The sequence below is a fragment of the Carex rostrata genome, chromosome 26 (genome assembly GCF_964058835.1).
Source record: "Carex rostrata chromosome 26, lpCarRost1.2, whole genome shotgun sequence".
NCBI lineage: Eukaryota > Viridiplantae > Streptophyta > Magnoliopsida > Poales > Cyperaceae > Carex > Carex rostrata.
In genome coordinates this window covers 2,145,372-2,169,436 of record NC_135943.1, presented here as the reverse complement: position 1 = coordinate 2,169,436, position 24,065 = coordinate 2,145,372, and the positions used below count along the sequence as shown (strand labels likewise).

Here is a 24,065-nt window from a genome sequence, read left to right as displayed (position 1 = left end):
TTAATTAGATCCGTTTTCTCTGTCCAACCCAAAATTAAAAAAATATTAAATCAGAGGATCCAGACTAATGGTGATAGTGGTAAGTCATTGAGTATGTTCAGGCCCAACACGGCCCACTACAGGTGGAATTGGGGAACTTTTTTTTTTAATGGAACTTAAATCAGAGCTGGCATTGAAAATAATAATAGATTTTCTTATTAATATCATGATAACAGGACATATATGTTAAATTTCTACTGTATTCTACAATGTCACACTATAATGCTGCTTGATTACCAGATATCTTTTTACTCTTGTAATGTAAACATAGCAAATTATACCAACACCTAAATTTTAAAAACCCAACAGCTGATTTGGATTACAGTATTTTTAATTTTTCACACATGCATTCATAAATTTACTGATAGAGGGTCTTCTCTTCTTCTCCCTCTGAAACAACCTCCGGTTCAGTACCGTTCGCCGTGCTGTTGAATTGGTACCACTGGGCACATACAATGAAATATATTAAATTAAGTGCTGCAATTCCAGCAATCATCGCGTAAAACAAATCCAACCTTGCCTCATTGAGATCTTGCGCTAGCCAGTTCTTGCTCCCGTTTTGACCCGTCACTTTATGAACAATCGACACCAATGCACCACTGGCGTAATTCGGAATAGCTTGGGCCAAAGAAAACACTGCCATACCAACACTCCTCATATTCTCTGGGAACTGGTGGTAGAAAAACTCGGTCTGACCGATCATGTTAAAGGCTTCGCAAAGGCCGAATAGCGCTAGCTGCGGGATCAACCAGAGGCTAGACATAGAAGAGATTTCCCCGCCACCTGATGCAATTCCTCGTGTATGCTTATGCAACGCTATCTCTCTTCTACGTCGCTCAACCAGTGCTGAGACTACCATGCCTAAGATTGAAATACCAATCCCGATACCCATTCTCTGTAGCATGGTTATACCGCCTTTGTGCTTTGTGATTTTTCTCAACTGCGGTACAATCACACGATCATAAATTGGGATCCAGATTGTCAGTGTAAGCATGTTGAACACTACAAATGATCCAGCTGGGATTTGAAAGTCGCGTTTGCCGAGTTTGCGGTCCATTTGGAGCGCTTGGTAGACAGTAAAGGTGCTGTGTTGTATGAGTGGAATATAGAACAGGACACAAGTTGTCCAAATCGGGATCATGCGAATGACACACTTCACCACCTCAACTTGTTGCACGGTGCAGAGCCTCCATGGATCTGCCGCTTGGCCATTCGATTTGATTTCGTCTTTTAAAGTAACAACTGCAGCCTTGTCAAGAGACCTGTTACACAAAATGAATGAAAAACATTTAAGTTAGAAAGTTTTAGAGCCACATACAAATTTCAGTGCATGTAATTTCTTTTGTACAGGATTAATTGTCTAAAACATTGGCATGTTGTGTATGTTTGTAACAATAATTAGTATTCTCCAAAAGTGTGTACATTGTGTTAATTCAAAGTTAATTTGGAATGCAGCAGATCAAATTGAATAATTATGCATTATTTTAATAAAAAATGATTGGCTCATTATTTTTTTATACTTGAATAAATTGATGAATTTGACCTCAAACAGTAAGATCCAACCAAAAGAAAAAGCTAATTAACAACAAACAGCTGCTATACTGAATAAAACCATGCATATGTGTTTGGTATTGACTTGATATAAAAGTCTCTATCATACAATTTCTGGTTGTTAGGTTATTCTCAATTACTATACAAACAATGGCTCCAAACAGAAGCAAAGCAAAAGGGGGTTTGCTTCTAACCCAACAATCTCAAGTGGATTAAGTTGTTAGAAGCACACTAATCATCAACTCTTAAAAGTAGGTGTTGGTGCCAAATTATCACTCTCCAAAAGAAGAAAAAGCTAAATACCATCTTCACAAGCAACATTAGATATTTTTGGACTATCAAAAGTGGCAATGAGTTTAAGATTTTAATTGTTTTTTTAGAATTACATAATGGGGGGTTACCTCCAAAGGATGAGAGCCTAGATTAGTTATATTGTTAATATTATTCTATATGGTTTAATTAGTAGTGGTGATGTGACCGGCTTGATACCATATATTTACTTAGCTTCAATTAATTTATCACAGAAACTTGGAGAAATATCAGGAGAGATAGTGGAAATTTTGGGTGAATAATGTGTCAAATTGAAGCTAGTGTCAAATTTTACTGATGTGACAGGCGATTATATCATCTAAAAAGGCGAAGTGCCAATAAGGAAATAATATTAGAAAGTGTAACAAATAATAATTGACTAAAATTGAGAGTTGGTACTAGCCCAACAAAACAAAATTTTGTTTCTAATGGAACCCTCTTAATTTAAGCCTAATTTAACCCAACACCTTATAATCAAACGGGCTCATTTTTTGTAAAATAATAAATTGGCCCATTTGAAGCACCGGAAATTTAAAATTTGTTGTTCAACATATGGCCTTGTAGTCGTGTTAAGTTGGAACCTGATATAGTGATATATCATATTATCATGTATATATCACACAAGTGTCAAACAAAAAGAGAAGAAAATAAAAGAAAATAAAATGGAAAAGAGGATTTTACTTGAATTGGTTGGTGTGTTGAGCTTTAGTCACAAGGCTGCTCTGATGGGGAGGGTCAAACAATTCCTTGTGCGGAAACTCCGGTATCTCGACTCGACGCTTCTTGAATGCTGCCACAAGCACTTGTGCAAAGGCGGTGAATGGGCTTCCCTCAGGCTTCACTTTCACGTACAATTTTGTGCCGATGAAGAAGGCAATGCACGACAGGAGCATCAGCACTGCAGGGATGGCAAGCCCAAGTGCCCAGCTTACGTCGGTCTGCACGTAGACAATAACTGTCGAGGAAACCATCACAGCGAACGTGAAGGTGCAGTAGTACCAGTTGAAGAAGCTGTCGATGCCCCTGCGTCCTGACTCTGTCCTTGGGTCAAATTGGTCGGCGCCGAATGCCAGGTTGCAAGGGCGGATGCCGCCGGCCCCGATGGTGAGTAGAAAGAATGCCGAGATGAGAACGGAGAGCTGAGGAAGTGTGGGACCATCGCATTGTTGATTTTCTTCGCAGGGGTGTGGGTGCAGCTTCGGGATTGCAGCGGTCAAGGTCAGAAGGATCATCCCCTTCAGTTAGAATATGCACAAATGTGTCAATTAGTGTGCATGAAATATGCAAAATTCAAATGAGTAGTTTTATCTGAAAAATTTATCATATAATGAAAGAGAAATTGCTGCAGAGATCAGAAAGGGGCTGACAGTAAAGTGTGCGACTGCGTGTCCATACCTGGAGGGGTACAATAAAAATGGACGGCCCGGATTAATTCCAGTCGGATCAAACTCAATTCGGTGCCTATGGAAAATATTTTTGAGATTCGCGCCAGGTTAAATGAATGTTCCGGATTTATTTATTGCACCTCAGGTACGGGGGATACAAATTCAAAGTGTGCACATGGCAGTTCTGTTATGTTAACTTTTTTTTAAGGTTAAATGTTATATTAATTTCTAGTGTAATTTAAGGATTAATAATTAGGTTTAAATTCTTCATCTATATATATATATTTGGGGGAACCTTTTTCTTTATTTATTTTCCAGTTATGGAAAAGACTCAGGCCCCGTTTTAGTATTCAGTTGAAGTCTTGAAGACTTTGGAAGGTTGTATTTCTTAATTATTTGCAGGAATTGGAAATTACTTTGTGACTGGATCTCTGCAGTTTAAAAATATTATACTTAGTTGTGAAAATAATCAGAAGATCAAATAATGAAAAGTATATAACTCTTTATAATTTGTGAACGTGCTATTAATTAATTAATATTATTTTCTTTCTCCTTTTGGAAGCAATAATGAGCACCAACATGGATTCATGCATTTGGTATTTAATTTGGGTCTTATCTCCACAGCAAATGACATAGGTTCTCCATCTTATCCAAAAGGTCAAAATATTTGTTCAATCAGGAAACAATATTAATCCAAAACTTAGCCTTTTGTTTGGCTGTTTACAGGAAATCATTAGCAGCATATATATTGTTCAAATTGAATGTATATACTTGTATACATCCTAAACCTATTCAGTGTATGCATTAGTCATATAGTTTAAATTAAATGTAGGTACCAATCCCTTATGTATTAATTATATTATAAATGATAAATACTTTTTAGAGTTTACAAATTCCTAATCATATCACCTCTAAGCATCTGATCTGTTTAATTATATTATAAATGATAAATACTTTTAGAGTTTACAAATTCCTAATCATATCACCTCTAAGCATCTGATCTGTTTAATTATATTATAAATGATAAATACTTTTAGAGTTTACAAAATTCTTTAAAAAATCCTAGGGTTTCTACTCAGAAACCCTACAAAATGTAACCAATTAATTGAGGTTAATGAAATGATCAGGGCTAGACCCTTATTGTCTACCCAAAAATTTCTTTAAAAAGTATCTTGTTTTTAAAATTACACATTTACTAAAACATATATATGTTAAACATATAAAGGAGATCAAGAGTGTAGAATTTGTACTTACACTATATATAGTATAGTTTAGGTCAATTGGCATGTTAGCGAATTTATGTTCACAGCACTTTAGTAGTAATAGTAGATGTATCTATGTTAGGTCAATTGGCTAAAAAAAGTTGTTAAAGGCATTTTAGTATATAAGTTTTAAGTTTGGTGTAGGTATGTAACTTTTAACCAAACCAAAGATTAAACCTTCACTACAAAACTCTCTTCAAAATAGAGATTTGTAGATATTTTGACAAGACACACTTCAGATGGATGTTACCAAAGAGGAAAAGAAAGATTTTGATGATGACACAATAAATTTGTACTCAAGTTGTCAGCAATCAAATGGAGTATTTTATGGCCTTTTTTCTAAAAAAAATATAGACACACAATTAAAGAATGTAGGCATTCAAAACAGTAAAATTTATATAATGAATTGGTGAAAAGGAAGAGAATGAGATTTTACCAGTAAAGAAGCCACGGAAGCGAACCCGAGGGTGGTGTAGCGGCCGATGTAGTTATCGCTGATAAAAGCGCCGAGAAGCGGTGCCAAGCTTGACGTGCCACCGAAGATGTTCATCAGTGTTGCTGCAGTGACGCTCTTCATGTGGAAAACGCTAGTAAGGTATACGAGCTGGTTTGTCATCGTACCCATCGTCCCGAGCTTCTCAAACGTCTCATTCCCTTCAATTGATAAGAAGTTACCAGTGACCGGAGATGGAGCTGAGTGCGCGGGATCAATTGATGCCACTCAAATTTTAAAATTCTGTTTCGATTTGTGTAATTTTTTGATAGAATTTGCTGAGCATCTCTAATTTACTATACATTTGACAGTTGACAGTTGACACCACTGTTTCATGACTCTAGCTCTGCCACTAGCAGTAGTCAATCATATCAACTGTGTGTATTATGTATATGTGCGTCATTGTGTGAAGTAAATACTAAATAATGGTTGTCTTAATTCTGAAAAATAAAGTATAAAAGGTTTAGAAAAACATGAGATTAGTTCCAAATACACAGTAATTCAAAGCATAATAAAAATTGGACAATACAAACCAAATGTAACGAGTTACAAATTAATTTAGATTGATTAGGCCGGTAACATCTTGTGCAATTGTCGCAAATTGTCGTTCCATGAAATAAATAGAAATAAAAAAAACATGTAAACGACGAAGAAAAACAGATCAATAAAATTATATGAAGCTGTATATATGGAGGATGAGTTTCATACCTATAACATATGGCATGGCCTTCCATCCCGGGTACTTGACGGATTCGGGTGCGTTGTTGTTCTCTCCTCCCTCCAATTTCTCCATCACTTTCTTATGAATATTTTATCTAATTTTCTCTCCCTGTTAGTGCTTTCTAAAGAGTGTTGACGGAGGAAAGGGAAAGGGACAAAGGCGGGAGAGGAGGATGTTTATGTGTTAATTTGGGAAATATGTCTGCTACGATAGAATTGTAGGACCCTCTTTTTTCAAATCTAACCATTAATATTTAGAATGCACGAATCTCAAAAACAGTTGATTTTCATACACGAATATCTAAATAAATGATTGGTTGGATTTGGAAAAGCAGGTTCCTACGATTCCTTGGAATCGTAGCAGATGTATTTCCGTTAATTTGTGTGTATTTCCAAGAATACAATACAAGTATGAGGGTATAATTGTTTTTTCACCTAAGGCAGTTACTAAAATTAGTAAACGTGCATTTATACCTCCGACCAAAACATTGTACAATTCCAAACTTCTCTGCAATTTAAACATTTTTCTCGGTGTCAAGAAAGATATATTAGTTGAGCGCACTGCTAATAAGATTAATCCAACAGTATCTTTATTTATAAAAAAGAGGGATCAATTACACCATTTTATAGTGACACATCTTGACAACATATTTGTATAAGTCATTTTTGCAATTTTAAAATCCAAACAGACGATCCGAACCGTTCAACATAATCTCCATATTAAAATATTGTGCTTGGAGACCAAATTTTATATTTTTGGGAATTTTTTTAGTATTTATTAAGATGTATACAAAATTGTTGTTTTCAGGCAATTTTTGATCATTGAAAAACAACAATTTTAAAAAATTCTAAATAAATAGTAATAAATTTGCAAAAAAAAAAAATGTAAAATTTGGTTTCTAAGAACATTTTAGTATGGACATCACGTTGAGTGGTTCGGATCGACTATTTGAATTTTGAAATTGCAAAAATAACTTGTAAAAATATAGTGTGTCACCATAAATGAATTAGAGATGTATTAGACAAATAAATGTAATATAGTGTAGTATTGTACTAAATGGACCCAACATATGGTTGGATCTTTTAATGAGGGGAAAATAGTAGATTTGATGGTGATCAGACTCAAATCCAAATTTAATAACAGTATTTCAGTCCGATTTTACTTCAAAATACGTGCGTACTTGATTCGCATGAATATTAAAGCAGACACACGGATATTAAAAAGATGCAAACACATCTTGAAGCGGATTGAACAAAAGAGCTGCTCATCAAACTCAAATTGAATTCGATGGACATCGGACATACTTCGCTTGATTTAATGAGTAGAAAACATTATAGACAGGCATTAAATTTTGGATAACTTTGTAACCATTATATCGTTATGACTTTCTAAGAAAAAAATACCGACAATTAATTATCCCAAAAAAAAAAACAAAATTCCAACATTATACCCAAAATACAGACCAAATGCATCTGGTACCTTCGTATGGTCACAAGCATATATAAAAATTATTTTTGCAAATAAGATGTTTTTTTTATCACATTAGTAATTTTAGTAATTATTCCTCAATAAATTTAATATTATGTTTATCTCTTCAAATAATTTTAATTTCAATTATATTAGTAACTGTACAATTCTAACTCTTATATATTTATAATTGTCAATTAAAAATTAGTTGTAATATAATGTGACACTTTTAGTAATATTATTAATATAGTTGCTAAATTGATAACCATATAGATAATTGTTATTAAAATTGTAATTGTCACGTCAAATGTTCGTATAGAAATGTTTTTTAGTGCACTAATTTGCGTGTTTCTTTCATACTAGTCCTGAATTGGCTACTACAGGATGGATAATGGATGATTCTTCCCCAAAATATATATTTGTTTCCCATCCCATGTAGAAAAAATTATATAAACTGTAGCCCACGGTTTCACATCTGTTAAATTATTATTATTTTTTTTTTTAAGGAAAAACATCTGTTAGATCTTGTCGCAATTTCATGAAGTTTAAAATCACCAAGTTAGGATACTGTCTTTCACTGGGCTGTTGATCCGAATTAAAATCCATACGCTAAGGATACTGTCTGTACTGGGCTTTTGATCTGAATCCAATTCACAGGCTAGCGGGCCCAAGCCCCTTATTCTCCTGTTGGGTTAGACACTTAGAAATACAGTGGTGCTCTGCAGACTACAGGAATCCGTATCACCTCAGGTAACTGAGGTGCAATGCAAGTGATAAATCCAGATTGTTCTTTTAACATGGCACGAATCTCAAAACAGAATCCTTAGGAAATTGCAGGCTCCTGGGAGAAGCGGACTCGCTCTACAAGGGGTTGAGTGGTGCAAGGAAAAGGGAAGAATCACCTAAAGGTAACAGAATATTTCTGTTTAGATCCGGACCGTCTGAATAGAATCTGCATAAATATTAAAGAAGCCGTGCATTCTATCTTGGACTGGATTGGTTTAAATTTTTATCGGACGGTCGGGATTTAAACAAAAATAATGGGCTACCTCAGAGGATATGAACTCAGATTGACTCTGACCGCACTCAATTATCTGCTCCAGGACAATAAAATCAGAAAGAGAGAGGATGGAAAGAAAAGGGAATGAATATGAAATTGTTGTATAAATTCAATAATTTTCTCATCCCAAATTAGAATGCAGAGAACACTACAAGGTGAAAATTTTAGGCTGTCCTCTCCGACTCTCCTTCCTTTCCTTTCCTTTCCTTTATATACTACGCTCTGGAGCATGCTGTAAAGGTCTCCCTCTCTTCATCTGGCCAGACCCCTTTCCTTTATATGTCAATTTAATAAAGAAGACAACATGGAAATGTATGTAATTATTTTGTCTCACTGCTGCTTCAGATTTAATATCTCTATACCTCTCTCTTAGGATCCTTTGCTTCAATATTTACTTTTGTGATAACTGAGCATGCCTTTCCTTCCGAAAATTGAGGGTGCATTCTGCCAAACTCAGGTCAAACCTCTTTTGTCACCCACTTTAGTTTTCCTTAATTGAATCATTCTTTATCGGTGTTTGTTTGTCGCTGGATTAATGCTTAATTTGTTTGTTCAGGGGATTTAATTTTCTCAGTTGTTTTTGTATAACATTACGTATAACTATGTGTAACATATAGATTGACAGTTATTTGTTCATTTATTTATTTTAAGTAGGAAATTGCAAGCATTTCGTTTCATGTCTCAGATCTCTGCCTTCCCTGCACCAGCACCATTTATGCTACAAACAGATTTGTGTCAGTATCTGTATGCAAATGAATTCAAATTAATTTATCGAGTAGTTTTAAAATAGAACTGAAAATCAAAGGCTATTTCCTAAACTACACTTAAGATTCTTGCTGATATCAGAAATTGGTCATAATAAATAATAAACTGATTCTCCTCATTTCTACAAATGTATATTTTTAAAGAGAGCAAACTACAGCAACCTACAAATGTATATTTTTAAATAGAGCAAACTACAACAACCTAAAGCCCAACATCTAATTTGGATTTTATTGTCACCTATAGATTTATGATTTACTAATTCAGACAGACAAGGACTTCTCCTCCTTTCTCTCTGAAACAACCATCGGTTTGGCACCATTTGCTGTGCCCTTCACCCGGTACCACTTCGCACAGACGATGAAATATACAAAATTTAGCACTGCAGCTCCAGCAATTATCATATAAAACAAATCCAGCCTCGCCTCATTTAGATCCTGCGCCAACCAGTTTTTTCTCCCGTTTCGTCCGGTCACTTTATGAACGATTGTCACCAAAATGCCGCTTGCATAACTTGAAATAGCCATTCCCAAGAAAAGCATCGCACCGGCAATGCTCCTCATATTCTCTGGGAATTGCTGGTAGTAAAACTCATTTTGGCCAATGATTGCAAAACCTTCAGAAAGGCCGAACAGAATTAGCTGAGGGAGCAACCAGAGGCTAGACATAGAAGAGACAGCCTCACCGGTCGATGTATTTCCTACTGTCGGCTTATGCAAAGCTATATCTCTTCTGTGCTTCTCAACAATTGCTGACACAACTGTTCCCACGATCGAAATTACAAGACCGATACCAATCCTTTGTAGCATGGTTATCCCGCCTGGACACTTTGTGATTTTTCTTAACTGTGGTACAATCAGACGGTCATAGATTGGGATCCAAAGTGTCAAGGCAAGCATGTTGAATACCACAAATGATCCAGCCGGGATTTCGAAACTGCTTTTTCTGAGTCGGCGGTCCATTTGGAGAGCTTGGTAAACAACATAGCTTTGTTGTTGTGAGAGTGTAATAAAGAACATTACACCACATGTCCAAACCGGGATAATGCGAACAAAGCATTTCACCTCTTCGACTTGTTGCAAGGTGCACAGCCTCCATGGATCCGCCCCTTCACTGTTAGATTTTATTTCATCTTTTGAAGTAATGGCTGCTGCCTTGTCAAGGACCCTGTTACAATATAAATAAAAAAGATTAAACATCAAAGTATTTGAAGAGGTCAGAAATTATCCAGTGAGTATTCATATAGTATCTAATATTAATTGCAAAGATCACTAGTTTTGTTTATTTTAAGTTCTCCAAAGTTGTAATACAGCTAAAATTTGATCAATTTTATCTATATCTTAGATTATTTTGATTAAACGATTGTACTGTTTTGTTTTAGTTGTCTATTTATTTTGAAATTAATCAATTAGGACATTAGGTTGACTCCAAGGGATGAGAAAACAAGAGACCAGGCCACATATCTCAGTCTAATTAAATGCTAGTTTGTTTGGTGAGATGGATAACTGGGCTAAAGATAGGCCAGGTGTTGTATCTTATTGGGCCTAAGTACAAAACATATTGAAAAATAATAGTGTGTACTTTTCAAAGCATAGCCTGAAAAGCCACCTATATATTAATAAATGGACAGTTCAGAAAATATGTCAGATAAGCTCTTCTCGTATCAAGTCCCCAAAATTTTATTCAACTAATAATCATTTTGGTCAGGCAATTGAAAAGATAAAAAACTAACTTGAATTGATCAGTGTGTGGAAGTTTGGTTACAAGGCTGCTGTTTAGGGGTGGATCAAACAGTTCCTTCTCCGGCAACTCCGGCAAGTTCACCCGTCTTTTCTTGAAAGCTGCCACAACCACTTGTGCAAAACTGGTGAACGGGCTTCCCTCAGGCTTCACTCTCACATATAATTTTGTGCCGATGAAGAAAGCAATGCATGAGAAGAGCATCAACACGGCCGGGATGGCGAGGCCGAGGGTCCAGCTTATATTACTCTGCACATAGATTATGAATGTCGAGGAAATCATCATGGCAACTGTGAAGGTGCAGTAGTACCAGTTGAAGAAACTGGCAATGTCTTTTCGGCCTGATTCAGTATTTGGGTTGAATTGATCAGCACCAAAGGCCAGGTTGCAAGGGCGGATGCCACCGGCTCCGATGGTGAATAGAAAGAATGCTGAGATGAGAACGGAGAGCTGGGAAAGTGTGGGACCCTTGCATTCTTGTTGGCTTCCTTTGCAGGGTGGCGGGTGAAGTGCCGGGATTGCCGCGGTCAAGGTCAGAAGCATCATCCCCTATTAAGTAAGAAAATTAATTATAATGAGATTTTTATGGGGAAATTTATCATATCATCAATAAAAAAAAAGAAAATAAATGAATGCAGAGAAAAAATTATCGTGCATTGAAAATATGAAATTGATCATGCGTTTGATTATGCACTTGGTACAGTGGTAATTTTTTATATTATTAACCTGACAATGAAGTGTACATAACATAACTACATATACCATCATGTTAATTTTTGATACATCAATTCAGGGTTGCTTAATTAAGGCTTAGATACTATGTTCGAAGAATATCTTTATCCGGTAGTTGGATCTCTGAAATTTTGGAATTATTTCCCTTTCTTAATTATCAGTTGCATAATGAACAAGTTGGCATGGGCCATAATAATGCAAAGATTCCAAGAATCTTTACACAATTATTACTCAGGGTACGTTTGCATGAGAGCTAGAATAGCAAAATTTGAAAATAGTAAATAAGAATAGAGAAAAAATAATAATTTTTAGAATAGTGTGAAAATTGTGCTATTCGAATTAGTAAAAATGTTGTTTGGATTGTACATTTGAAATAGTGAATAGTTGTAACTGATAAATAATAGTGTTAACAAGATGCTAATTAAGAGGAAATATAGACAAGTGGAATCTTAAACAAATTGTCGCAATGTGGAGATAACATAAAGTAGTGAAGAAAATCCGAGAAATAATAATTTTTCCCTTTTGCTTTGCTTCAGTCACTGTCGGGTGGGACTTTGTTGAAGAAAATCCGAGAAATAATAATTTTTCCCTCTCTTCACATTTTCGAATAGTAGTTATTCCAACATTTACAAGGAATAGAGAATAGTAGCTATTCTAACTATTTCGAATAGTAAAAATGTTGTTTGAATGCACATTGCTATTTCGAATAGCTGCTATTCTAAAATAGCCTCTATTCTTAACATATCCAAACATACCCTTAGTGTTCAACCCCCCATCTTTCTGAGAGAGGAATATATAAGAGACCGAATCCTCTGCCTCCCTGGGGGCAGGAAATTCCTGCCCCCAGAGTCACTGTTGGTAGACCTTCAGTTCAAAAATTAAAAGTGACCGGCCCCATTTAACAGTGACCGGTCCCACCCGACAGTGACTGAAGGGATAGGAAATTCCTGCACCCAGAGGAACGTGATCTCATTCGCAATATATAATGGTACAAACAAATATCTATTTCGCTACCCAGGATATGATATAGGCTATATTCCAACAATTTTTGAAACAATTAAAAAAAAGATGAATTCCAAAAATGTAGTATCTTATTTAATATGTTCCTTGCTATTCAGATTGTCTGGTGTTAGAGGTTTGCTAAACCCCTAACGGGTTGAGCCCGTTTTGCCCGACCCGTACCCGTTACCCGTGGTACCCGTACCCGTTGCCCGGGTACAGACGGGTAGACGGGTAGACGGGTACGGGTAATAAACGGACCGGACACCCCTATTTTGAAAAAAACCCATTGTACCCGTACCCGTCTACCCGCCAACCCGTACCCGCCTACCCGTACCCCTATACCCGCCTACCCGTACCCGTCTACCCGTACCCGTTACAAAATTTGAATTTCAAAATTTTTTTGGCGGCACCCCTATAGAATTCAGATCCAGTGCAATACCTGACTTAGTAGAATGAGATCTGAGGCATCAATTTTAATTTGGCATGAATCTCAAAACGGACCCCTATATCTAAACTCCATCCATCCATGTCCTTTAACTTGGCACGAATCTCAAAGCATAAAAATTCAGAAAAAAACAGAAAAGAAAAAAAAAAAAAAAAAAAACCCGCCCGTACCCGGGGTACCCGTACCCGTCAACCCGCAACGGGTACGGGTAATAAACGGGTAGGGTAGAGGTTTTGGGAAAACTACCCGTCTACCCGTTGCGGGTTGTACCCGTACCCGTCCTACCCGTCTACCCGCCCTACCCGTTACCCCTAACGGGTTACCCGGAACGGGTCACGGGTAACCCGTTAGCAAACCACTAGTCTGGTGTTCATGAATAAAACAAAAAAGTACTATAGCTGCCGATTATAATGAACCAACCAACTACTCTACTAGTCAATCATTGTTAAAGTACATTTAATTCCGTGATCCATATACCTTATCAAAGGTGTCCCACAGTGTCAAATATAACGTCTCTTGAATATTCTTAATTATTGTTTGACATTGACGTCGCACATGCATGTTACAGGTCATGTCTGAATTTGATGCGTATATCATTTTTGGCCGATTTTTTTAAAAATACCCATTTAATAAATAAATTAAATTAAAATATCCAAGTTTCAACAAAATTTATAAAAATACCCCAACCGCGGATTTTATCCGCGCTCCGGAATTTTTATTCCGGGGCGCGGATAAAATTCGCGCCCCGAAAAAAAAAAAAAAAAAAAAAAAAATTTTTTTTTGGTCCCGAGCGCGGATAATATCCGCGGGCCGAATTTTAAAATAATTTTTTTTTTTTTTTTTTATTATTTTTTTTTTTTTTAGAGTCTGGAGAAAAAAAAATTATTTTTTTGGTCCAAGTTTGTACCTCTGGTTAACATATCAAAACACCTTCAAAAATCATGAAAATTTACCGACATGCATTCTTGACTTCATAGAATAAGACTGTAAAGTTTCATACAAAATCTCAAAACAGATCGTGAGATATCGGCTCTCAAAAATTGCCCGAACTGCTGAAGGAGTGCTTCTGACCCCAACTTTGCACCTCTGATTAACATACCAAAACACCTTCAAAAATCATGAAAATTTACCGACATGCATTCTTGACTTCATAGAATAAGACTGTAAAGTTTCATACAAAATCTCAAAGTTTTTGAGAGCCGTTACATACAAAATATCAAAGCACCGTTACATCAAAGCACCGTTACATCTTCGGGCAATTTTTGAGAGCCGATATCTCACGATCTGTTTTGAGATTTTGTATGAAACTTTACAGTCTTATTCTATGAAGTCAAAAATGCATGTCGGTAAATTTTCATGATTTTTGAAGGTGTTTTGGTATGTTAATCAGAGGTGCAAAGTTGGGGTCAGAAGCACTCCTTCAGCAGTTCGGGCAATATTTGAGAGCCGATATCTCACGATCTGTTTTGAGATTTTGTATGAAACTTTACAGTCTTATTCTATGAAGTCAAGAATGCATGTCGGTAAATTTTCATAATTTTTGAAGGTGTTTTGGTATGTTAATCAGAGGTGCAAAGTTGGGGTCAGAAGCACTCCTTCAGCAGTTCGGGCAATTTTTGAGAGCCGATATCTCACGATCTGTTTTGAGATTTTGTATGAAAATTTACAGTCTTATTCTATGAAGTCAAGAATGCATGTCGGTAAATTTTCATGATTTTTGAAGGTGTTTTGATATGTTAACCAGAGGTACAAAGTTGGACCAAAAAAATAATTTTTTTTTCTCCAGACTCTTAAAAAAAAAAAAAAAAAAAAAAAAAAAAAAAAATTTTAAAATTCGGCCCGCGGATATTATCCGCGCTCGGGATCAAAAAAATATTTTTTTTTTTTTTTTTTTTTTTTCGGGGCGCGAATTTTATCCGCGCCCCGGAATAAAAATTCCGGAGCGCGGATAAAATCCGCGGTTGGGGTATTTTTATAAATTTTGTTGAAACTTGGATATTTTAATTTAATTTATTTATTAAATGGGTATTTTTAAAAAAATCGGCATTTTTGGGGTACCACACTACCATGCACATACATCATTTAGTAATAATATTATGTCGACGGAGAAAAAGCCAAATTGCTTTACTATTGTTGCTGTTTTAGGCCGGGTTAGGGTTAGACATGTGACATAGTAGTTTGATCTCTAATCTTTAATAAAATATATAGGAGTAAGGCTACGGTGCTATGGGTTGCATAGAGAACTACGGTGCTACGGCTTAATATTCGAGTTTTCAAAATTCTAACGGTCGATCCGAACCGTTCATAATGTTCTCCATATTAATATGTGTTTGGAGGCCAAATTTTATATTTTTTTAAATTTTTTTACTATTATTTTAGATAGGTAGAAAATCAAATATCTGAATGGTGCATAATTTATTAGATCAAGTGTTTTTCTACCTATCTAAAAAAATGGTAAAAAATCACTTGATTTTCTACCTATGCATGGGTGTTTACAAATTTTATATTTGGAAGGAGATTTCTCGTGAATATTAGATAATTAATATTTTAATATGATCATTTGTTCGGATTAAGCTCGATCTTCAGCTTCTCTATATCATCGGATTTTTACTTTTATTCTACAGATTACATTTGAAAAATACAGGTACGACCATAACTTTTTTTTATGAGCAAATAAAATTTGTTCATTCATCAAGGAAAATATTTTCCATAAGACCCTCAAAAAGATAACTCTCTTCAAATAAGGAACACAAAATGCAAAAGAACAAAAGTATCCAGTCAGTTTTTTTTTGGTCAAAAAAAAATATATCCAGTCAGTTACACTCCGAAATTCATTGAAATTAAGTACCTTTTGAAACAGAAAAAAGGAAAAGGAAAAAAATGAGATACCAGAAGAGATGCCAAAGAAGCAAAGCCAATGGTGGCGTAACGGCCTAAGTAGGTATCGCTGATAAAAGCACCGAGAACCGGTGCCATGTTTGTGGTACCATGGAAGATGTTCACCATCGTCACCGCAGTGATGCTCTTTATGTGGAATACCGATGTCAGGTACACCAGCAGGTTCGCCAAGGTACCAAGCGTCCCAAGCTTCTCGAAAGTCTCGTTCCCTATAATTGATCAGTAATTAATCATATCAACTAAATATATTATTTCTTTTCTTATTTTTTTTTTGTTTAATTATGAAGTGCGACAGAGATTATATAAATACAAATTCCACATGAATAAATATAAGGGAGAGTTCATGAGTACACAAGAAAGTTCCAAAAAAGGAACATTTATCCATTTAGAAAAAAAAAAACAAACCATTATATCATGCAAATGAAAACATTAGTTGTCTTTTCTGAGAGCTACATGCATATAGATATATTAGAGAGAGAAAGTAAACTATGTCAACAATCATGCAATGTTTTTTTTTTTTTTAAGAAGATAGAGTTTCAGCCTTCCAAATTTTAATATTCAATTTTGAACCCACGACGTTGTGTTATGTCACTAGATCAAACTAATACTAGTTCTTAGCATTAATAATGCAGTTATTGAATTAGATGATGAGTTCATATTTCATACCTATAACATAAGGCATCGATTTCCATCCATGATATTTGACAGATTCTGGTGCGGCCTTGCTATCTCCTCCCTCCACTTTCTCCATCTCTAGTGTCCTTTGAAAACCTTTAGTACTCATCTCTCTCTCTCTCTCTCTCTGTTCCTTTTGTCTGTTATAGCGCTTGTAACCTATAAATGGGAGGGGATCAGATGGGAGAGTATAGCTGGAGTGAGAAAGAGATCAAAGTGGTGGAGAAGGTTAAGGGGAGAGTGGGGAGAGTTATATATACTTCACTTCTCTCAAGTTTCTCACGTCTGGCGGTTACGGGGCAACCTCATATAATACTTTGTGTGTAAAATTCCCCATTTTGCGCAGCTTTTGAAAAAAAAAATAACAAATCGTTTTAACGAGGCCAAAATTTGTGACAAGTTTAAATGGTCAAGCGTGTGGTGGATCATCCTCATCATGAAACTTATATAAGAGTTGTTGAATTATTTTGGAGAACTGATTTTTGGTCTAGTGATAAAAATAATAAATTTTTATGTGAGAGATTGCATGTTTAAAACCCACATAGAAAATCTCCTGTAAATAGTAGATATTTGAAATATGGTTTGAAGAATTGATTTATCTCCTAGTAGTAGGTTAATTAGTATGCTTTAGTTCGATCTATTGAAATTTCTGAAGACTGACACAGTGTTCAGTACTAAATGGATTCTGTTTTTTTTTTAGGAAAAATAAGGATTACGTTTATATTTGATTAATAATCGCAGTTACAAAAGAGTTGCAACTGCATGTGCAGAAAGGAAAAAACAAGTTACTCAAAACAATTGAGCTGAGGAAAAATAATGCCAAGTAAAAATGAGTAAAGAAAAAAACAAGCACGCTAATAAAATCTTGAAATAAGTTTAGATTAAAAAATCTCCTAATCTCCTAATAGATCAGTAGTTGGTTCATTCTTCTCCCGGCCGTTGATTGCATCTCTGATAAAGTTGTGCCACTTCCTCTAATAGGTCCCTCGGTATTTTTGCGGATTCTCTAAAGGTCCTTGAGCATCTTTTTCTTCATATGACAAACATTGCAATTGTCAGTGTTCCTCTAGCCTGTTTGTTGAAATCCCCTCCCGTGATTGCCTCAATTGAATGGAGTCTCATTTGCGGGTCAATATCCATGCGTTGGTACATTTCATCTTCAAAAGAACATTCTTCTACCATATACCTAGCCGATTCAGCCTCGCGTCTGCACGTGAGACATATATTTGTTATCGGTCACCCTCTTTTTCTCAAGTTGTCAATAGTGAAAAGTTTGTGGTTTACCAACAACCAGCCGAAGACCTCCATTCTTGGCGGTACTGTCAACTTCCAAATTTTGTAAGCATCTGTCAATGTGTGCGGATCGTTCTTGATTGCCCTGTATGCACTTCTAACCGTAAAGATTTCTGTTTCTGACCTATTCCATTGGATGTCATCTTGTCCATTGACTCTCATAGTATCAGCTTCTATTAGGTATCCCCTTAATAGCAGAAGTTCATCACTTGCTTCTACCGTGAGGGCCTGTTAGAAGAGGGTTGTGAGTACACTTTGTTTGAATTGGCCTCCTTTAAGGTGCTGTATTCGTGGATGGCATGCGTGTAGAGTGAGGGTAGGTGGTGTTTAAGAATTCCGTGTCCTCAGTTATGATTCCAGAGTGATATATGGTCACCTTGACCATAGACGTGTGTCACTGCCCCTTCCTAGAATTGCTGTCCCGCCTGAAGTGCACCGGTGAATAGTGGAGAGATCGAGATCAAATAGCTGTTGAGCATTGTTTCTTGAAAAATTGGTTTCCACATCCTTTGCTCCACTTCATGAGCAGGGCTTTGTTAAAAGTCACTAGGTCTACAATTTCAAGTCCACCGTATTCTTTCGGTTTACAAACCATTTTCCAGTTAGCTATGTTCATCTTGCCTGAGTGCTCTCCCACTCCGTGCCTCACAGGTTAGTATATGAAAATCAATGGCACTGTTTGAAACTAATGATTAGTATCGGATCCCTCATAAAATTTTATTTGGTTGAAAACAAATAAAGGCACCATACAAATTATCATACAAAATCCTTTCTTTTTTTTGAATTCTCACGATTTAATTCCATCTGTTGATGGTTACTGAAATGAAATTTAAATCTTACAATTTTTATATGTATGCAATTGAGATGATAAAAATACATCTAAGTCTAAATTTGTTAATATAAGCGTGAATATATATAAAAGTTTACATTGTTTGACACGAATTAACGATCCTTATATAATTAATTTTTGGGTCTCTCCTGATAATTTATTTTTCCAGATTATATTTGTATTGTACATTTGTACTCAATCATGCAAGTCATAATCTCTTCAGAACATTTCAATCTGACCACACACACTGTTTAGTGGACAGGTAAGGCGACAGGGCTTGTGACCGTAATGATCTTTTGTTTTAAGCGTAGTAAATTCTCTTTGGACGTTTCTGTGAAAAAAAATTCTATTTGGACGTAATAGCGATTTATTCAACAAAGGACGGAAAGGTTACGTATTGAAGTTCAAATACATATATATCACATATATTAAAAAAAAAACAAAAATGCAAATAATATTATTTTCAAAAAAAAGAAAACTGTGCAAATGGTGGATTTTGTCTCTTTTATTTTGTTTTGTTTTGCCAATATGTCATAATTTTTTTTAGAAAATGTTAGAATCAAGTCACTCAATTATGTGTTTAGTATTAATTTATAAGATTTCGAACCTAAGACATCTCATGTACGAAAAGTATTGTATTTTATTACTGGAATAAAAACGGAATCTTAATAATTAACTTAATTAGTCGTACTTTTTTGTTTTTGTTTTTGAAACAAAGATATTTCGAGTGACATTTGGAAGCTTCAAACCATTGCATGCATGAAACAAGAAATAATTATTGCCGAGGTGTCACATTATTTTGACACGTTTAGTTAATCATCAAATAATCATATCATTTTTTTAGACAAAGTTTGCAAAATTTAAGAAAAATCGTAGGTTAGAATTTATCAACTCATTAATGAAATACTAAAATCTGTTAATTAAACTAGTTCAACGGACAACAACTGATCTTTACTTTCAAGTTAATTAGAAACATCACAAATTGATGTTTATTGGAGTTCAAAATTTTTGTTATAATTTTTCACAATAAATTAATAATTTTTAATAAAATAAAAAATGAGCTAAAATCATATCCGTATATGTTTTTATTTTCTGGACACAAGATACAAATACTAAGTAGATACGGATCGGATATTAGATGAATAACATAATTTTTTTCATAAATTATATTAAACTATATGGTATATATTTATTATCCAGATACAACATAGATATTCAAATATCAAATATATATTTAATTTTCAAATACTGATAGAATATTATCCACTCTGTTTTCATCCCTAGCTAATATTAATCCAATTAGGTGGTTAGAAAGAACATTATTCTAAAAAAAATTTGAGTATGTAATTGCATCTACATTAATTTTTCTACAGAACATTTATTATGTAAAGAAAATAATTCTGGAATCAACATATAATTTCGGAACTTAACTTTATATGCATGCATGCATATGTGATTTAGGCAGTCAATATCAGCTGATGTAAGTTCATAATATTTTCTTATCTTTCATTTGTAAGATACCAGTTTGTTTGATATCAAACAGGAAATCTTTTGATTGCTTAATTGAAAATGGTGGGCATCTCTTACTTAAAAAAACAAAAACAAAAAAACAAAAAATTTCGGAAGAAATAGTTTAGCTTTCACTTTCACCGAATCCGGTGGATAAAATAACCCATTATGTTTTGCGTCTACATTTTGGTATTGAATAATGGGCAAAGTGATAGCATTAATTGACACTTTAAATAATTAAATGCAACCTCGTTTCTGTGAAAATAATAATAAAAGGTTAGCAAAAAGTTCAATTTTTACAAACCAGATAAATTGAAAATAAAGGTTAATTTCATTTTTAGCTGTTAATAATATTATAAGGTTTGTTTTGGGTATCTTAATCTCTATTTTTTATACAAGATTTAGTAAACCAGAAAAATTATATATTCATGTTAGATGCAAAAACTACAAGGTTTGTTAAACCACAAAAAATATATATTAATGTTAATTAGATGCAATTTATATTTCAGCTTATAATAACTACATATATGCCCGACAGAGGCGGATATAGGAACAACATAGGGGGTCAATTGACCCCCATTTTTTTTTTATATTTATATATATTTTTGATATAAATTATAGTAAAATGTCATGATATTGTCAAATTGATCTTTATTTTATGCAAAAAAATATTTTTAAAAGATTGACCCCATAATTCGAAAGTCTGGCTTCGCCTCTGATGTTCGATACTGAGAATATCTGTTGATTATGGTGATAGTAACTTGTGAGAAAGGCAAATTTAAATTCATTTGAAGTATATTAAAGTGTTGATTTGATGTTTTTATTTTGGAATTAATGAACTGAAAAAGATTTTTCATCTAAACATATCCTAAATTAATTATTAAATCAACAAATTTACGGATGATCAATATCAGTCATCTTGTCAAATTAATTATTTCTCAATCATATGCTCAATCAACAAATTATTTCTCAATCATATGATCACTGCAGAGAGTGATTGAACATTTTGGAAGGAAGTTTTTTCATCAAAATAAAATTTTTTTTTTGGAAGGAACCTCGTTGAACTAACCCAAAAAATAAAAATAAAAAAATTGAAAGAAACACGCGCAAAAATTTAATTGCGACGTAAGGGACAAATGTACGGCAAACCACACCCCGGTCCACAGTACCACTTGTTTGGGCTGCTCTACAAAGCCAATCAAATTTTGGATTGGTAGACATATCTAAACGAATCATTTCAGATGGGATATTGGTTGAAATCGGATATAACTAAGAAAAAGATATGCTTGACAATTGACATTTTATATAATTGATAACAAAGTTGAACAAAAAAAATATAATTATATATTTGTTTTTTTAATGAGGTTATGGTAATAATCATATTATGGATTCATATCTCAATTTTCAAAGTAAAAAAAAAAAAAAAACGGTATGAACTATTAAATATGATTTTCATGTAAAAATATACATTGAAATCAGATTGTACTTAAAAAAAATAATAACTTTTAAATAGGTTGAAAATCACTTGATCTAAAAATTCTAGACATCCAAGAATAGTGGATGTCATCTTATCTAAAAATAAAATAAAAAAAAATGTAAAATTTGGTCTCTAAAAATATTTTTATATGGACATCAGATTTAATAGTTATGATTTACTGTTTGAAGTTTAAAAATAAAAATATGGATCTTTGAACCGATCAATTCGTAATATGCATATTATCATAGCCTCAGCCTCACTCTTTTATCAATTATATAAGTTGAGAATTAAATTTGACACAATTTCGCAAATATTCGGTTGTTGATTAAAAAAAAAACTGAAGGATCAATTTTTAAATTTCACAAATTGCATTTCTAAATAAGCGGCCATTTTTATTAATACCAAAAAAAAGTTAATTTTAAAAATAATCCCGCATTGGGTTTTTTTTTTTCATAAATGCCCCGACCGCTTGGTCCACGGGCGGCCCAAAAAAGCCACCAGACCGCCCCCTGCAGAGGCGGGCCACACCTCTAGCAGACCGCCTGGGCCAGGGACGGACCACTAGGGACCAGACCGCTTGTGGTCGTCTTTTTTTTTTTTTTTTTTTTTAGAGAATCTTAATAATTTTATGAAGAAAATGAATATTGCCCTTGCATGCAACTAGGTTAGATGGATCAGAGTAAAAATTAAACAGGACCTGCCAGTATTAATTAAAAAAAATTCTTAGAAGTGGATTATTTAAATTTTCAATGGTAGATCTCTCTCATTGTAATTATCGGGTTCGGCCAACCTTATTTTCAAATTAAGCTGATCTCATCTTTACAAATAGCACGAGTATAACATGCGATCTGTTTGACGAACATATGTATAATCTTGTGTTATTTGTTAATTTGAACCAGACATAAAACATATCAAGAAAGCTACCATTCTACAATAGAAAAAAAGGGCTTGTTACTTCTTGTAGTCTAACATTTGATTAAATGACTCCCAAAAATATTGTAAGGTACCTTACACTTTAGTATTGACCAAGTAATGAAAAAACTAATTTATTTAAAAAAAATTCTTTAGTACATGATTCACAAATAGTAATGTACTTCCAAAAACTTTTGAGAATAAAGATATTTTTTTTAGAAGAACAAATAATGATACTTTAAATCAGTGTTGTAAAAAGCGACTGTTTAGACTGATTAACCGGCTGATAATTAGTCATTGGCGGCAATCAAACTATCATGGATTTTCCTGACTAATCGGCCGATTATTTATGATTATGACCGATTATTCCCGATTAATTGCTTGGTAGTACCAGTCCGTCCAACAAGCGCATACAATTATTACAACTTAAACATAAACTTAAACTTCATTATATATACATATATACAGTGTTTTAAAATGCGGCCGCATGGGCCGCATATGCGTATGCGGTCGGCAGCCGTGCTCAGAATGCCCATGCAGTTTTTCCATGCGGCCGCATATGCAGTCCGAATATGCGATCATGCGGATTAAAAATGCGGCCATGCGGTCTGAATATGCGGCCATGCGGACTGATATATGCGGCCATGCAGTCTTCCATGCGGTTTTGATAATTTGATTGTATTTTAATTAAAATTTATATTAAAAAAAATCAAAAAATTATGGTTGGTTATGTTATTATGTAAAAATAAATTCAAATATATGAATATGAATATATATATATATATATATATATAGAGAGAGAGAGAGAGAGAGAGAGATGGGCTATGGTGCATTGCAATGCATAGGCCATGGTATTTATTGGACCATAAATCACCGATTCAAAATCTAAATGACCGATCCAAACCGTTCATCTTGTTCTCCATATTAATATGTGCTTGGAGACCAAATTTTACATTTTTTGGAATTTTTTTACTATTTATTAAGCCACTTTGAAAATCGCTGATCCAACTGGCTTCTGATTTTACTGTTCAAAACAGTCACCGTTGGATCAGCGATTTTCAAAGTGGCTTAATAAATAGTAAAAAAATTCCAAAAAATGTAAAATTTGGTCTCCAAGCACATATTAATATGGAGAACAAGATGAACGGTTTGGATTGGTCATTTGGACTTTGAATCGGTGATTTATGATCCAATGCACACCATGGCCTATGCATTGCAATGCACCATAGCCCATCTATATATATATATATATATATATATATGGACGTGGCTACGGTGCTACGGGTAGCTAAGAGGCCTCCGTGCTACGGCTCGGATTTCGAGTTTTCAAAATCCTAACGGTCGATCCGAACCGTTCATCTTGTTCTCCATATTAATATGTGCTTGGAGACCAAATTTTACATTTTTCTGAATTTTTTTACTATTTATTAAGCCACTTTGAAAACCCCTGATCCAACGGTGGCTTAACCCAACAGTAAAACCAGAAACTACCGTTGGATCAGCG

The 24,065-nt window shown here is 34.5% G+C and overlaps 2 protein-coding genes across 2 annotated transcripts; both read right to left on the bottom strand.

Annotated features, from left to right (window-relative positions):
* Positions 1-212: 212 nt before the first annotated feature.
* On the bottom strand, positions 213-5,177 carry LOC144544442 (protein NRT1/ PTR FAMILY 2.11-like). Its single transcript, XM_078292951.1, has 3 exons — positions 4,983-5,177; positions 2,581-3,134; positions 213-1,301 (listed from the first exon to the last, which is right to left on the bottom strand). Exons 1-3 carry the CDS (start codon positions 5,169-5,171, stop codon positions 398-400), a joined length of 1,647 nt encoding a protein of 548 aa, XP_078149077.1. The 5' UTR covers positions 5,172-5,177; the 3' UTR covers positions 213-397.
* A 4,063-nt stretch (positions 5,178-9,240) lies between these two features.
* LOC144544187 (protein NRT1/ PTR FAMILY 2.11-like) lies at positions 9,241-16,810 on the bottom strand. The gene is made up of 4 exons (XM_078292606.1): positions 16,533-16,810; positions 15,858-16,075; positions 10,782-11,338; positions 9,241-10,216 (listed from the first exon to the last, which is right to left on the bottom strand). The coding sequence occupies exons 1-4, from the start codon at positions 16,648-16,650 to the stop codon at positions 9,313-9,315; spliced, it is 1,797 nt and encodes a 598-aa protein (XP_078148732.1). The 5' UTR covers positions 16,651-16,810; the 3' UTR covers positions 9,241-9,312.
* Positions 16,811-24,065: the final 7,255 nt, after the last annotated feature.

Excerpts from the sequence above, each read along its gene's own strand:
- LOC144544442 (XM_078292951.1), bottom strand. The coding sequence starts at position 5,171 with ATGGGTACGATGACAAACCAGCTCGTATACCTTACTAGCGTTTTCCAC. Across the intron at positions 3,135-4,982 it reads CTTCCGTGGCTTCTTTACTG|GGGATGATCCTTCTGACCTT; the intron begins GTAAAATCTCAT and ends TTCTAACTGAAG. Across the intron at positions 1,302-2,580 it reads CAACACACCAACCAATTCAA|GTCTCTTGACAAGGCTGCAG; the intron begins GTAAAATCCTCT and ends TTTGTGTAACAG.
- LOC144544187 (XM_078292606.1), bottom strand. The coding sequence starts at position 16,650 with ATGAGTACTAAAGGTTTTCAAAGGACACTAGAGATGGAGAAAGTGGAG. Across the intron at positions 11,339-15,857 it reads CTTCTTTGGCATCTCTTCTG|GGGATGATGCTTCTGACCTT; the intron begins GTATCTCATTTT and ends CTTACTTAATAG. Across the intron at positions 10,217-10,781 it reads CCACACACTGATCAATTCAA|GGTCCTTGACAAGGCAGCAG; the intron begins GTTAGTTTTTTA and ends ATATTGTAACAG.